We start from the raw sequence: 13,859 nt of genomic DNA on the forward strand, positions 1-13,859 counted from the left end.
GTTTCAGCGCGTGTGTGTGTGTGAGAACTAGAATGGAAAGCTTGTGGGGGGGAAAAAAAAATGAAAGTGGGGGAAACTGCTGTGCTGTGACTCTCAGGCCAGAGGTTCGCTGACAGAGCTGCACACATGCGGACGTGTGTCACCCTACCTGTAGGAAATGCTCCCCCCTTTCAAGTGCAGCTGTTTGCAGCCGGGGCCGCGGCTCCGGCCCTTGCGACACCCCGGTCATCGACCCAAGCGGAGCAGCAGCTCTACTGTGTCATAGTGGGATGAGTGACAAGGCACCTAAAACCAGGTCACCCACGCAGATGACGTTGGTACATAACCGAAATGACATGATGAGAATGCAGTAAATATAATAAACATGGAAAACACATTGAAATTACTCATTCGAGTCAAGGTGGAACCGTAAGGAAGTTGTTACAGAACAGCCGTGCGCAGAAACACACCCTAGTGACTTTGTAAACTTTCAGTGGTGTGTCTCACAGGGGCACCTTGGAGGGGTAACTGGGGTCCACCGGGTGAGGGGCGCTGCCTTCGGAACTGTTCTTCACACCCCCCCCCACTACCTGTCCCACATTTTGTCCCCACGCACGTGGTAATGCAGAGGTTCGAACTCCTGCTCCGAATCGCATCTCCAGCTGTAGTACCCTTGAGCAAGGTACTTACCTTTATGGGTCAGCTGGTAGCATACTGGTGAAAGCTTCTGCCTTTGGATCCAAAGGTTGCGGGTTCAATCCCAACTTCAGCTGCAGTACCCTCGAGCAAGGCATTTACCCTCAATTGCTCCAGTAAAATTATCCAGCTGTATAAATGGGTAAATAATTGTAGACAAACTAAGTAAATACATGTATGTAATCGAGAAACGCCCGCGCGTTAGAGCGGGGAAAAGTACTGAAAAATGAAGTCTTTGCTAAAGAACAAATGTACTCCCGATATTAAAAAAAAACATAAGTGTAGTAATTAATTGCAAAAACAGGGAATGGATTAAAGAAGTCAGGCGGGACTGGTGTGTTTATCGTTTTACAAAACGAGGAACAGTCATGTTGCCTGTATATTATATTAGATTTGATCAAATTAGACCGTACTTGTGCTGGGGAGGAATCATTATTATTTCTACTTTTTTAATAGTTTTCATAAGAGTCTGCGCGCGCGCTGCACCAACGCCTTAAAAACTCAGCGGCTCTATCACTGATGCCGCTATAAAAGCGCTTATCGCCGTTTCAAAGGTCGCTGTGCACGCGCGCAGGTAGGAGCAGGTACAGGTGCGATGACGACAGCGCGCCCCCGCCCGCATCACCTGTGCGCGCAGAGCGCAGGTGACACAGGAAGAACAGGTGGCACGCGCACACACACGCACGCACAGGTGATACTTTTGAAAGGTGTTTTCAAGAGATGCTCTGGACATCGTGGTCCGGCTGAGCGCGAGGAGGAGGACAAAGAGCAGCGATCGCCGACCGTCGGGTACCCGCGCGCCAGTCACCTCACCTCAGCTCACCTCACCTCACTTCACCTGCCGTCCGTAGGCGCGCGTCCGCCATGGGCGACACGGTCCGCGGGCTCGGCCGCTGCTCGTGCGCCTTCTGGCTCGCCGTGGCCTTCGACCTGCTGGGGCTCGTGGTGCTGCTGCTCGGCGTGTTCGCCAACCTCTTCTTCTACGACTTCCTCATCTACGCGGGCGCCATCATCATCTTCCTCAGCCTCATCTGGTGGGTCTTCTGGTACACGGGCAACATGGAGGTGCCGCCCGATGAGCTGCAGGACGACGTGGGGCTCCTCAAGAAGGAGCGCGCCAGCGCCGGCCACCTGCTCAGGAGCGCGTCCGCGCGCCTCTCCCAGCGCATCAGGAGCACGTTCGGGAGGAGCGCGGGCGCGGGGGGCCAACGGGGGCCGCGAGGCGCGGAGCCCCTGCGCGTGCCCGTGAGCCTCGCCATGCGCCCGCAGGAGAGCCTGCGCACAGTAAGCGCCGCGGTGGGAGAGGAGCTCGCGCCCGACGCCGAGAGACCCGTGGGGACGTCGGCCATCTGATCTGAGCCACGCGAGCGGCCGGCAATCAATCAGTGGACTTGAGAGTAATGCTGGTGATCCTGCGAGATGCCTGGCTTGCTGGACACGTCCTGCTTTCACAAGAATAATATTAATATTGCTCGCTTTTCATACGTGTGGAGGCGAGCGGACGCCGAACCCCCTTGTCCTCCCTTCTCGAGCCCGACTCGGACCCGACGCAGCAGCGAAGGGGTGTAATTCCCGCGCGCAGGGAGCAGCAATATTTGTTTTTCCCTTAATCGTTAACGAGCTCGAGCAACTCCGCTGGAACTGGAAAGGCTTGGCCTTGCACCGCTGTGTTTTAAAATGTTCATCATTGTTTTGAAACAATCATTTGTCCGAAATGTAACTGTCAAGGTTAGTTCCGTTATTACAGTGAGCATCAGGCACCTGACACCCCCGGGGCACCAGTTATTATACTGTGTTATAGATTGTATTCGCGTGACCTGGAATGTCGGGTTATTATGAGCTGTTGTTTCTTAAAAAAAAAAAGAAAAAGAAAAACTAAATGAAGTGCAAAAAAGTGAATGTGTTTTCTTCTTGTTTATTATCATTGAGATTTTTGGCAGGGGAGACCCCCCCCCCCCAAGCAGATTTATGGTGATTTTAGTCCCTTCGCCATCGTTTCTACTGAGAGTAATTGTAAGAAATGATCGCACTGGCTTTTTCTACATGTACACAATTGTGCTTGAATAAAATGTAAATGTTCGAGTATTTATTTCTTCACACACACACACACACTCCTGGGCTGTTAATTAAATTAACTTGATAAACTTCCTTCCCGCCCTTTGCTGTCTACACGCTGACAATACGACCACCATCCAATAAATCAAAACTCCTTGGTTGATCTGATAAACTGATAATAAAAAAAAAGTTGGATGTTTTTCACTGATGACTTACAATTAATAGTCAATTATTTTATATCAACTTAATAAAGAAGAAAAATTATCTCTGTACTCCCCACTCTATGCGTTTACATTTTATAGCAAGTTAGGTATTTAAGTATTCATTAATTAAGTATTCATTAAGTATTAATTATCTATTAAATAATGGTACATTTTTTATTAAATATTCAGTTATTTAAAGCACTTTGTTTACCTATTTTTTTTTCTATGTTTACATTGGTATTTACTTATGATATTACTTACAATGCTACATTTATGTGTTTGTACGTTTCTATTAGCGTGGATTTTGCATAAGACCATTAGTAGCCTGAGCTGTGGGTTCGAACCGGGCTCAGTGTGGAGTTTGCTTGTTTTCTGCTCAAAAATAAATGTAAATGTTTACATATACATGCACGCAGAGTGTAGTTATTTGAGTAGGATGTTTTAAAACGGACTAGTAATAATAAAGCAAATAATAAGAATTCGTGACTGAATAACATTAAACTCAGTCCACATTCATTCCCGTTATCCCAAGCAGTCAATTCCGCGTGAAAAATAGAAAAGAAAAAAAAACAACGTGCGACGCCCCAAGACATTGCCATCACCTCGTCGGCAGAGGGCGCCAGAGAGGAAGCAGCGCTACGCTCGCGGAGGCCCTCTTGTGGCAAACCGAAAACGGCCGAACGATTTTCCGTGAACGCGATATTGTCGTATTACGGCTTCAAAACGAAGTAGCGGTACAGTTGTGTGTCTTTGTGTAGCCGAAGAATCTGTGAAAACAGTGACCGATTTGAAAACGTAGGTGGGCTAATAGCGTCTGAGGGAAGGACTCTTCTGGAAGGCGCTCGCGCGCGTCGCCTCGTCACGCAGCGAGTCTCTCTTCAGACTCGAGAAAAGATAATTATTATTGACACAAACTGTATTTTCTGTGAAGACTGAGCAATGCGAAACAGCTCTTCACCTTTTCTGCCCGTGCTAAGAGATAGAAGTGTAACACTTTGGCAAAAAAGTGCAACGTTTGAAACCGTTGTCACTATTGGGGGGGAGATCATGCGCTCCTTCCTTCTTTGGTTTCTTTGCTTGCTGCAAGGACAGTTTTACTTCCTCCATATAATTTAATTATTAACCAAAGTCGAAACCCATAAATGTAAATCCTCCAATAAGAGCGCTGACTTTACAGCGCTCTGGAATGAAATGAAACGGAACATTACTGCTGTCCAAGACTCCAGGCCCTAAATCATTCCGCATTTTCACCTAAACTCACTGTAATCTGCATTTGTGTTCCCCTGGGTCCCCTTTTTCATCTTTTTTATATATAGTATCTTTATACTGTTCTTTCTGTTGCTGTCTTTTCTACTATTTTGTTATGCTAATAAAAAAAAAATCTGGTCAGGAAGCATGTAGAGGGCAGGTGATCCCGAACAAACTGTTTATATTTCCATAAGCACATACTCTTATTTTGGTCACTGAGCTGATAGACATAACTTCTCTAGACATAAATATGTTATTTGGAACAAGAGGGATATTCTATATGAAAACATCTCAATATTTCTTGAGAACAATTAAGAATAACATTGTGTTGGTGAACCAGCTCTTTAATTCTAGTGGATTTCTGGTGCACTATGATGAATTCATGGCTAAATATCAGATACCTGTTTCCACAAATAAATTTACCATAGTTTATGATGCAATACTCTCAGATGTCATCATGCTGCTAAAAACCAACAACCTTCTTTAACCTTCGTCACCCCAGATGTGGATCCATGCTCCTCTGCTGTGGGGCACATCTGTCTCTCACGCAATTCTGTCTTCACAGAAATAAGAGAGCGATCAGGGCCTTGTTCCAAAGGGATAGTGTTACAGTGCTGTATGTGGCCCAATATTGCAACAGATTTATTAATAATATCCCCTGGAAAAAGGTGTGGACTTTACCCTTAAATGAATACAATTTTGACTAATAAAGTGAGAGAAATCCCTCCACACATTGATCCACACATTTCACCCAAGTAAGTGCTTCATCCGAGTTCAACAACACATTGACTCCAGGCGCTCGTTCTGTGACGGTCCCTCAGAAAGAGCTCTTCACCCCTTTTGGTTCTGCAGATACATGCGGACATTCTGGTCTCACCTCCTTAATGCAGCGGAAACCTGTTTGCGTTTGATTTGTCCTTCACTTTTAAACATGTCTTTCTTGGATTTTACAAATACGACAGAGAAGACAACAGGTACAATATAATGAGCCTTATTTTCTTATAAGTCAAATTACAGACTGAAGTGTAAATGTAGTACTTCAAGCCTTTCTTCCCACTATTCTAACTTATTAAAAACCCCAAAACTACGAGAACTGTGATTCTGTTGACACATCCTCCTACTTGACTTGTGACAAATAAATGTTTTTCTTAATTTATTTTGTATATAGGTTTTTATTTTTTATTTACTTACTTTTCATTTATCAACTTATTTTCTCTTTATTCCCTCTAGCATTATTTGTTGTAATATCATGATCTGGTTCCTTGTTCTACTCATGATCCTAACTTGCGTAATTGCTGTAAATAACGTTGAAAAGCTAGTAGTGTCGCAGACTGATGACATCATAAATATGTAACAAAACATCCGGGTCACTGGAGCTCTCCTGTCGGGAGTGATGTGCGCTGAGGCATGTTCGCACATGTTCAGTTTGACACGACGCTGAGCAACGTTTGTATTTACGAATAAACCATCATATTTTGTAAGTGACTTGCAGTTCCTGTGCGTCTTTAAAGTATCGGTCTTGTGTCGACTCCTCTGGTTGTCGTGATTTGGTTAAATAATAATGATCTGTAGCGTGCTCCGCGCCGTGAGTTGACATGAATTTTTATGAAACTCGGCGACATAATAAAACACTGTTTTAAACAGCTTTTAGCTGTTACATTAGGGTGTGAAAGTGTGACTGTATTTAATCTTTACATAACCGTGTTTACATTTGTTGAACTCCATTTGTTTATGCAAGTTTAATCCCATGGCATGTTGAATTAATGAGTGGTCACGTGACAAGGTCCCGGTCTCCCCCACCCCCCCACTCCGGTTACGCGCTTCCCTGGCGCGTGGGTCAGTGGTGTAAAGCAGAGTATGTTCCCTCAGGTGAGCAGCCATGGAGCTTGACCATGACTTCCTGAACACCCCGCCCATGAAGACGGTGCGCTTTGGGGGGAGTGTCACGGACACGCTGATGAAGTTCAGGCAGGTGGGTTTGGGGTCGCCCTGCAGTCGAAGGGCTTCCGTGATCTGGACACCCGGACGGCTCACAGTGAAAGTGTTGCGTGTTGCAGGGAGACACGAGCGATTACGAGCTGCTGAAGCACCAGCTCGCGGATCCTGACATCAAGGTACTGTCCGATAGAACGGCTGCTTTCTCGCATGAGCGGCTGCGTCCCACGTGTCGCTGACGGAGACCGTGAACTGTGCCCTTCCAGGATGCTCAGATCATCAACTGGCTGCAGGAACTACGCAGCTGCCTGAGCCAACTGACAAAGGACCACGAGCAGCTTGTGCACGCTGCGCTGGTGAGGGGTGCGTGTTTTGTTTGTGCCTGTGTCGTTGACCGTGGTGCGACATTGCTGATGTGTTCGCGGTCTTCTGAGGGCAGCGGCTGCCTTGGCTCGGGCGAAGCGCTGCGGTCGTGGAGGAGTACATGGCTTTCCTGGGGAACCTGGTGTCAGCCCAGACCGTGTACCTGCGGTCGTGCCTCAAGATGATCGTCTCCAATTTCACCCCTGGTCTGTAAAAGTTTTTCGTTAAATTCATTTTAATTTCCTGCAATTGACAAACTTTGGTTAAATTATTTGTACAGTAATTGTGTCTTTAATGGTCGTTTTTGGGCTTTTCACCCTTCTAGGGCGAATCGTGATCCAGGAAGGAAACGTCAACATCTCGGACTCGGATGACAACGATGAGCGTAGGTGTCGTCCTCACAGGAGGGGCGTTTCACCGTGAAACGTTTGCATTTAACCGTATTGAAAAGTAAATTTTCAACCTCCTTTGCAGATCTTCCCCGGAACTTTGACCTCTGCCACCAAGCGCTGCAGATGATTGCGCGTTACGTTCCATCGTGAGTATCCGTGGAATTGCGAAGACTCTGTCGGCACGGTTCTGACCCGAACTGGACGAGTCTCGGCCGTGCAGTTCCGTAACCCGTGTTCCATTGGATTTCAGAACAGCCCGCTTCTTGATGCCCATCCTTTGTGAGAACTTCCCTTTTGTGACAAAGTCTTCAAGAACTCTGGTGAGAGGGACTTGGTGGATACCGTTCTGTCTCTGAGAATTCCTGGGGATTGCAGCCATCATGGACAAACTCATGTGTTCCTTCTGGACAGGAGTGCTATGTTCACAACCTCCTCCGAGTCACCGTTTACTTCCCCGTACTGCGCAGAGAGATCCTGGAGCTGGTCGTCAGCAAGATGCTCAAGCTGGACGTGAGTGCTGGAATGGCCTGTGGTCCTTGAATTGGGGACTGGACTCAGGGTGGGGGGACTGAGACAAAATACGGTGCAGTTTTTAATCGTACAGTTTTTTTTTTTTTTTTTTTTAATTTGAGAAGGTAAATGAGATGCATTTCTCCCAGAGATTTGATGGTTTGGGCATTTGCTGGGGGCAGCAGGGGGTGCAGTGGTTAGGAGCTGCTACCTAACACTCCAAGGTCTCAGATTCAAGTCTCACCTGCTTTGGTGCCCTTTGTCAAGTTACTTACTCTGAACTGATACAGTAAAAATTACACAGCTGTGTAAACGTTAAATAAGTCGCTTTGAAGAAAAGCATCACCTAAATAAATGTAGTGAATGTAATGTAAATATGGAGTGTTTTTGCGGCAGGTGAGCGCCCCCCGCAGGGAGATTGAAGATGCGGAGGAGAACGCAGCCCAACAGCAGCAGAGTGGGGGGGCCCAGGACGAGTGTCTCTTCGACATGGTAATCAGCCGCTGTCCTGCTTGTGTCACCGATGGCTGTAATGCATGTAATGGAACCATCTGACAGCTGTGGCTTTGTTTTCAAAGGATACAGCAGGTACCTTGCTGTTGTGCCATTTAGACAATTCCAGTACTTTGTGGTAAATCACAAAATTGAGGACAGCTGGTAGCATAGTTGTTAGAGCTACTGCCTTTGGACCTGAAGTCTGCAGGGTCGATTCCCATCCTTGAGTAAGGTACTTATCTTAAATTGCTCGAGTAAAATTACCCAGCTGTATAAATGGATAACTAATTGTAAACTTATAGTGTTAAGTCGCTTTGGAGAGAAGCATCAGGTAAATTAATAAATGTAAATCACCAGGATGGAAAACTGTTTGCAGTACCAAGATGACAACAGCATACCGAGACTGTTCTTCCCATCCTGCTGGTAGGAGGATGACGATGGCATTCCCAGGAGCCCCAGTGGGCCGGGGGTGGAGATTAGTGTAATGGAGCACCCCGTGGCTGAGCGCCTGGACGTGCTCATGGCCGTCCTACTAGCCTACATCAAAGACATGTGCCACAGCAATGGTAAGTGCCAAGGATGCTGTGGCGTACCTGTGTCTCCCCACGAGGGGAAGCTACAGGGGATTGCTGTAGTTGTCTTCGTTCTTCATGGGGAACCAGTCCTGTGGCCACTGTGTCACTCTGACTGCAATAAAAATGCATCCGTGTGGAAAGTGAAGGGTAGAATTTTTAAGTGCCCATAAGTTTTAAGTATTTGTTCCAGAAGCCTGTTAATTTCAATAACCATAATCCCAGGCTATATTTTACCTGCCCATTGAGAGCTTGTACTTAGATTTTAGAAACAGGTGGTTTCTTTATTGATCGATCGATGGCTGGATGGACAGGTAACGTACTGACTGGCTGATGAGTGTTTGAGGTGTGTGGCGAGTGCTCACGGCAGCCTGTTTCTGTCCCTCCCTCAGGTGTTCTCCAGCTGGAGCGCACCAAAGAGCTGTACAGGGACCTGGTGTGTGTGTTCGACAAGCTGCTGCTGCCCACGCATGCCTGCTGCCACGTGCAGTATGCCCTCTTCTACCTATGCAGCTTCCGCGTGGTCAGTTACTGTGTGTGTGCTCACGGGTGCGTTTCACTCTGAGCTCTTGTCATGGACACCTACACAGCGTGTGTGTCCCCTCCTACGCAGGGTCTGGCTGAGGCCTTCCTGGAGCACCTCTGGAAGCTCCTGCAGAGCCCCTCCCAGCCGGCTATTCTTCGCCAGGCGGCTGCCGGCTACATTGGCAGCTTTTTGGCCCGGGCCAAGTTTGTCCCCGTCATGTGAGTTCTCCATCTCCCACTGGGCATTCCCTGCATGCGTCACACATGTCTATGTACCATTCATAAGAAACATGGTGGTGCGATCTGATTGGCTCTCTGCCCACCCAGGACGGTGAAGGCCTGTCTGGACCTGCTGGTGCCTTGGCTGCACCGCTACATCGACAGCCAGGACTCGGGCTCCTTCTGCGACGTCACGCTGCATGGCCCCTTCTATGCTGCCTGCCAGGCTGTCTTCTACACGCTTGTCTTTAGGCATCGTGCCATCCTGGAGGGGAACATGCGCAAAGGTGAGAGGGCCCACCAGTGCGATTAATTTGAGCAGACTGTCTGTGTGGGGGAGTGTGTCAGTGACATGGTGGTGTGTGTCTCTTCCCCCCAGGCCTCGCCTACCTCCAGAGTCTGAACCTGGAGCGCATCGTAATGAGCCAGCTGAACCCCCTGAAGGTTTGCCTGCCATCCGTCGCCAACATGTTTGCTTCCATCACCAGGTGAGGGTGCCCCGTTGGTCCCGTTGAGCTCCTCGTTGGGGAGTCTGCTGTGGGTGGGCAGCTGACATGATGATGACGACGATGAGCTTGACATTTCGCTCCCACCCCCAGAAACTACCAGCTGGTGTTCTGCTACACTGTGATTGAGCGCAACAACAGGCTGCAGCTGCCCATGGTGAGGAGCAGCCAGGGGGGTTCCTGCCAACCCACGGACATGAACCCACTGGACAGCTTCTTCCCCTTTGACCCCTACTTGCTACGGAGGTGAGAGGGTAGCTGGTGAGGCCACTCTGTGTGATCCCTGAGCTCCTGGCATAGCAAAACGGACTCATCTCCCTTGCTTCAGGTCAGGGAAGGTGATCGAACCCATCTACCAGGTGTGGGAGGAACCCAGTGACCATGAAGTAAAGGGTCACCAGAAACCAGCAAGACAGGTACCATACCCTGACTCCTTTGTCTTGGGGCAGATTGATAATGAGTATTTCTTGTCTCTCACTGGCTGCGGTCCTGTCTTCTAGGTCTCAACAGAGGAGGAGGACGACTTCCTGCATGGGGAGACCCTGCAGGCAGACGACGTGGTGGGCATGACTCCAGGCTCCTATGAGTCACACCTGCGGAGCCCCAGCAGCGTGGGTTCTCCCCCGGTCACCTTCCTGCAACGGCCCTTTTAGTGGCACTGGGTCACGACACCATGTCATACCTAGAAAGCATCTATCCAGCAAACTGCTGGCTAGCAGCGCTCAGTTGTCCGCAGAAGAAGGGGCACCAAGTGTCAGGGCGGAGCTATCTGTCCGTCACTAATGGTGCTGAACCCTTCAGTCATATATACAGATGGCTGTTGGTACAAAACCCTCCACTGGGATATGGAGGGAATCAGAGCTTCCCGATAGCGTGAATCACATGGACGCTCTTAGCAGGTGGTCGTCTCTCCGACAGGGTCCATGGTCACGGGTGTGAGATGGCCACCTGGATGGGGACATCGGAACCCAGTGTCGGTGCCGGTGTAAACCCCACTGGTGCAGTTCTGTTTTGTGATATATCGGCGATTCCCAAACTCACTGCCCATCTTTTTACTGCTCATAGTATCACTTTAGTAAATATTTAATTTATGTATATATGTTTTTGTTTGAGATCCTCTGCGATGTGGAGGAAACGAGTTAGTTATAAAGTTCCACTGATCACACTGTTGGCCCTTTGTTTTGACTGTAACGCACTGAGCGTCGGCTGTGTAACATTCTGTTTTTTCCTCTCTGCCTCCCCCTCTTTCTACCTCTATGTGTACTGTGTTATTTAGGGGTTTAAAGTGGAACGATGGAGGTTTGTGCTGAGTGGAAATGCCAGAATTTGGCTGGTGAAGGTTCCTGCCTGAGGGAGGGGGACTTTTATTTAATTAAATTGATCTTTTCTTGGAACCATTCTCCTGCCTTGGTTTTTCACTGGCTGTTGAGTGTATGAGGCTCTTTTATCCTTCACATTAAAACTTTCATTATGGTCAAGTGACTCCTTCTGCTGCCTTTGCTTATTCCTCCGTTTATTTTCAAAATTTGTGCCGTTAAGCCTGAAAGACGGTAAAAGAAACGTGTTTGTAGAATACGGGATTACCTTCAATTGACGCTTCTCCAAAAGCGCTTAGAATGATTTAGCTCTTACAGCTTGGTAGTTTCTAACTGTGTCAGAGTAAGTCCGTGGATCAACGGTACCGCAGCACGAGATGAGATTTGAGCACAGGTCCTCCAAGCCCAAAGTCAGCAGTTCTAACCACTGTGCCACCTGCTGCTGTGATGGTGCAGTTTTTTTTTTTTTTTTTGATGTAGTACAGGAGTGAAGGGTTCCATCAGCTAATTAGCCATTGGTCCTTAAATGGTTGACTAAAAAAAAAAACAGAACAGTTTCCATGAACACTGCTCTGTGGGGAATTTTGGTGTTTTCTTTCTCTGTATGTTAGTCATTTGTTCCCTTGAGAAGTTGAACAGGCCTGTGGAGAATGATACAATAATAAGGAGTAACACGGGTGCAAGGGAGCAACGTGAACATGTGTGTCGTCAGACCTTAGCTGAGTGCAGACTGAGAGTGACACCAAGTCAACCTAACCTCAGTGTAATTCTTATTTTTAGCTTTATGTTTAGACTGCTTTGTTCTTCTGTCGAGGGGAATGTGCTGGTGCAGCAGGTTTGGCCGGGTCCTGCTCTCTGGTGGCCTGGGGTTTGAGTCCTGCTTGGGGTGCCTTGCGATGGACTGGCGTCCCGTCCCGGGTGTGTCCCGTCCCCCTCCATCCTTGCACCCTGTGTTGCCGTGTCAGACTTCGGTTTGCCGCGACCCCGCTCGGCACAAGCGGTTTCAGACATTGTCTGTGTGTGTGTTCTTCTGTCAATATGTTACTGGTGTGTGTATCAGTATATTAAAACACGATGGGCTGTGCTGAGGACGTTTCTCCGCTCTGATCGCTGTATGTTCACCCATATATCGAAATTAAAACTAATGTTTTATAGACAGGTACAACAGAAGGTTCCATCTTGAGTCTTAAATTCACGGTCCCTACCTAAGCATAATTTAATTTACGATTGCTGTGATTATGATGACAGCTTTGCACCAGATTCGGTACACTGCACCTCCTCCCTTCACCCTGCTGCCTCCCTGTATAAATACAATTATTTGTGTATGTATTAACTACTCATTTGTATATTATGCTTTGTCATGTATATATGTGTGTACACTGGCACATTTGTATTGCATGGTGCCTCATCCCAGTAGTACTTTCCTCTGGGATTTGAGTTCCATTCATTCACTTGTTCAAAGTGCAGGATTGGTGATCAGGACTGTCTGCACCAGCTGAGGTCAGAGCCTCTTGCTGCCACTCGATGGCGCTGTTGCATCAAGGCTCCAGCCTCTCCCTCGCTCGACTCAGCGGGGACAGGTGTGAGCGGCCAAGGAGGCCCAGTCCTGAGCTGAGGAAAGGACATTTGGAGCAGATGGAGTGGAGGAAGGTTCCTTGGGAGAACGCCACCTGGTGGCCATGTGGTCCAGAGCCTCTCCCTGGCCTGCTCTGTGTTGCCTCAGCTGCTGTTTTCTTTGGACTCATCTCCTCCAGATGGATTTAAAAGGGGAAAATGTGTTTACTGCAATCACAAATATGTAATTTACCTCTAAACTGCTGAGTCTCCACGAGTGATCGGTTTCAGTCTTATGTGATTTAATTTCTATAACGTCAATGACTTTCATTGGAAACTTTTTATATTAAACTGTTTCATGTAAATTGTGGGACTCGGGATGACATCACACCTTTTTTTCTGCTGATAAAGTGTGGGGTCAGTGAGCAAGGAGTTCCTGTCACCTGCGGCGAGTCGGACCTGTGTGCTCAGATTGCTGCCGCTCTTCACCTTATTGCCGTGACCTTGAGCCCCCTCGGCCCCTCCGAGCTCCTCTTTCTCACTCCTGTTACTCGGGGGATCTCCATCAGGTTGGTCCCTATAACCCTGCTGTCTGGCCCTGTCAAAAAGGGTATGCGGTTATACTTTCACTTTTTATTTGTAAAATCCCTGTCCTCACCAGCTTTGGGGTATTTTACTGTGGTAATTCCTCCTAACATCCAATGCCTCGACTGAAACACACCTCTTTTCAGACGTTCAGTACGCTGATGAAATCTGCCCCCTTCCCTGCCTTCCTGTCTGTCTTTGCTCAGGCAGGCAGGAAAAAGCCCGTAGTGTACCAAAGACTGCAGCAGGCTTCGATCGCCATGGCGATGATAGCCCCAAGAATAGCGGGGCTGTCACCTCCCTGCTGAAGATTGCATGCTCTGGAAGGGGCGGAGTCTCCGCAAACTTCACAACTGCCCTCAATCACTGGGTGTTGAGTCTGGCCGTTGGTGTCACCATGACAACGGGCATCATTGGGATGCCGTGAAGCAGATGCTCAAGATTGCTGAAGGGAATTCGAGGTGTCAAGATGTTGACTAGAGAAAATGTTCATTTTTTTTTTCCCAGTGTTCTGATGCAGTTGGTATCACTACATGGCTGTGAAGAGCAATGCACCAAAGTATTTTTTAACCTATATTATTGCACATTTGCACAACAAACATTGTACAACACTGATTCTCAGTGATTTCCGCACGGTTTCACTACTGACTGAAAGTGATTTATGTTGCTGACAAGTGACTAATGAGTGAGAAATTTCTCTTTAATG

At 47.9% G+C, this 13,859-nt stretch overlaps 2 protein-coding genes across 2 annotated transcripts; both read left to right on the top strand.

Annotated features, from left to right (window-relative positions):
- Positions 1–1,344: 1,344 nt before the first annotated feature.
- Positions 1,345–2,355, top strand: LOC114911102 (transmembrane protein 238). Its single transcript, XM_029254423.1, has one exon. The coding sequence runs from the start codon at positions 1,540–1,542 to the stop codon at positions 2,026–2,028; it is 489 nt and encodes a 162-aa protein (XP_029110256.1). The 5' UTR covers positions 1,345–1,539; the 3' UTR covers positions 2,029–2,355.
- Positions 2,356–5,558: 3,203 nt separating this feature from the next.
- Positions 5,559–11,416, top strand: rrn3 (RRN3 homolog, RNA polymerase I transcription factor). Its single transcript, XM_018757035.2, has 18 exons — positions 5,559–5,658; positions 6,051–6,153; positions 6,239–6,295; positions 6,383–6,472; positions 6,556–6,685; positions 6,805–6,864; positions 6,954–7,017; positions 7,122–7,191; positions 7,283–7,381; positions 7,778–7,873; positions 8,304–8,442; positions 8,841–8,971; positions 9,062–9,192; positions 9,301–9,479; positions 9,572–9,680; positions 9,792–9,944; positions 10,027–10,114; positions 10,199–11,416. Exons 2-18 carry the CDS (start codon positions 6,061–6,063, stop codon positions 10,349–10,351), a joined length of 1,842 nt encoding a protein of 613 aa, XP_018612551.2. The 5' UTR covers positions 5,559–5,658; positions 6,051–6,060; the 3' UTR covers positions 10,352–11,416.
- Positions 11,417–13,859: the final 2,443 nt, after the last annotated feature.

The sequence above is a fragment of the Scleropages formosus genome, chromosome 8, assembly GCF_900964775.1.
Source record: "Scleropages formosus chromosome 8, fSclFor1.1, whole genome shotgun sequence".
Classification (NCBI taxonomy): domain Eukaryota; kingdom Metazoa; phylum Chordata; class Actinopteri; order Osteoglossiformes; family Osteoglossidae; genus Scleropages; species Scleropages formosus.

Excerpts from the sequence above, each read along its gene's own strand:
- LOC114911102 (XM_029254423.1), top strand. The coding sequence starts at position 1,540 with ATGGGCGACACGGTCCGCGGGCTCGGCCGCTGCTCGTGCGCCTTCTGG.
- rrn3 (XM_018757035.2), top strand. The coding sequence starts at position 6,061 with ATGGAGCTTGACCATGACTTCCTGAACACCCCGCCCATGAAGACGGTG. Across the intron at positions 7,382-7,777 it reads GCAAGATGCTCAAGCTGGAC|GTGAGCGCCCCCCGCAGGGA; the intron begins GTGAGTGCTGGA and ends TTTTTGCGGCAG. Across the intron at positions 9,193-9,300 it reads GCCAAGTTTGTCCCCGTCAT|GACGGTGAAGGCCTGTCTGG; the intron begins GTGAGTTCTCCA and ends CTGCCCACCCAG.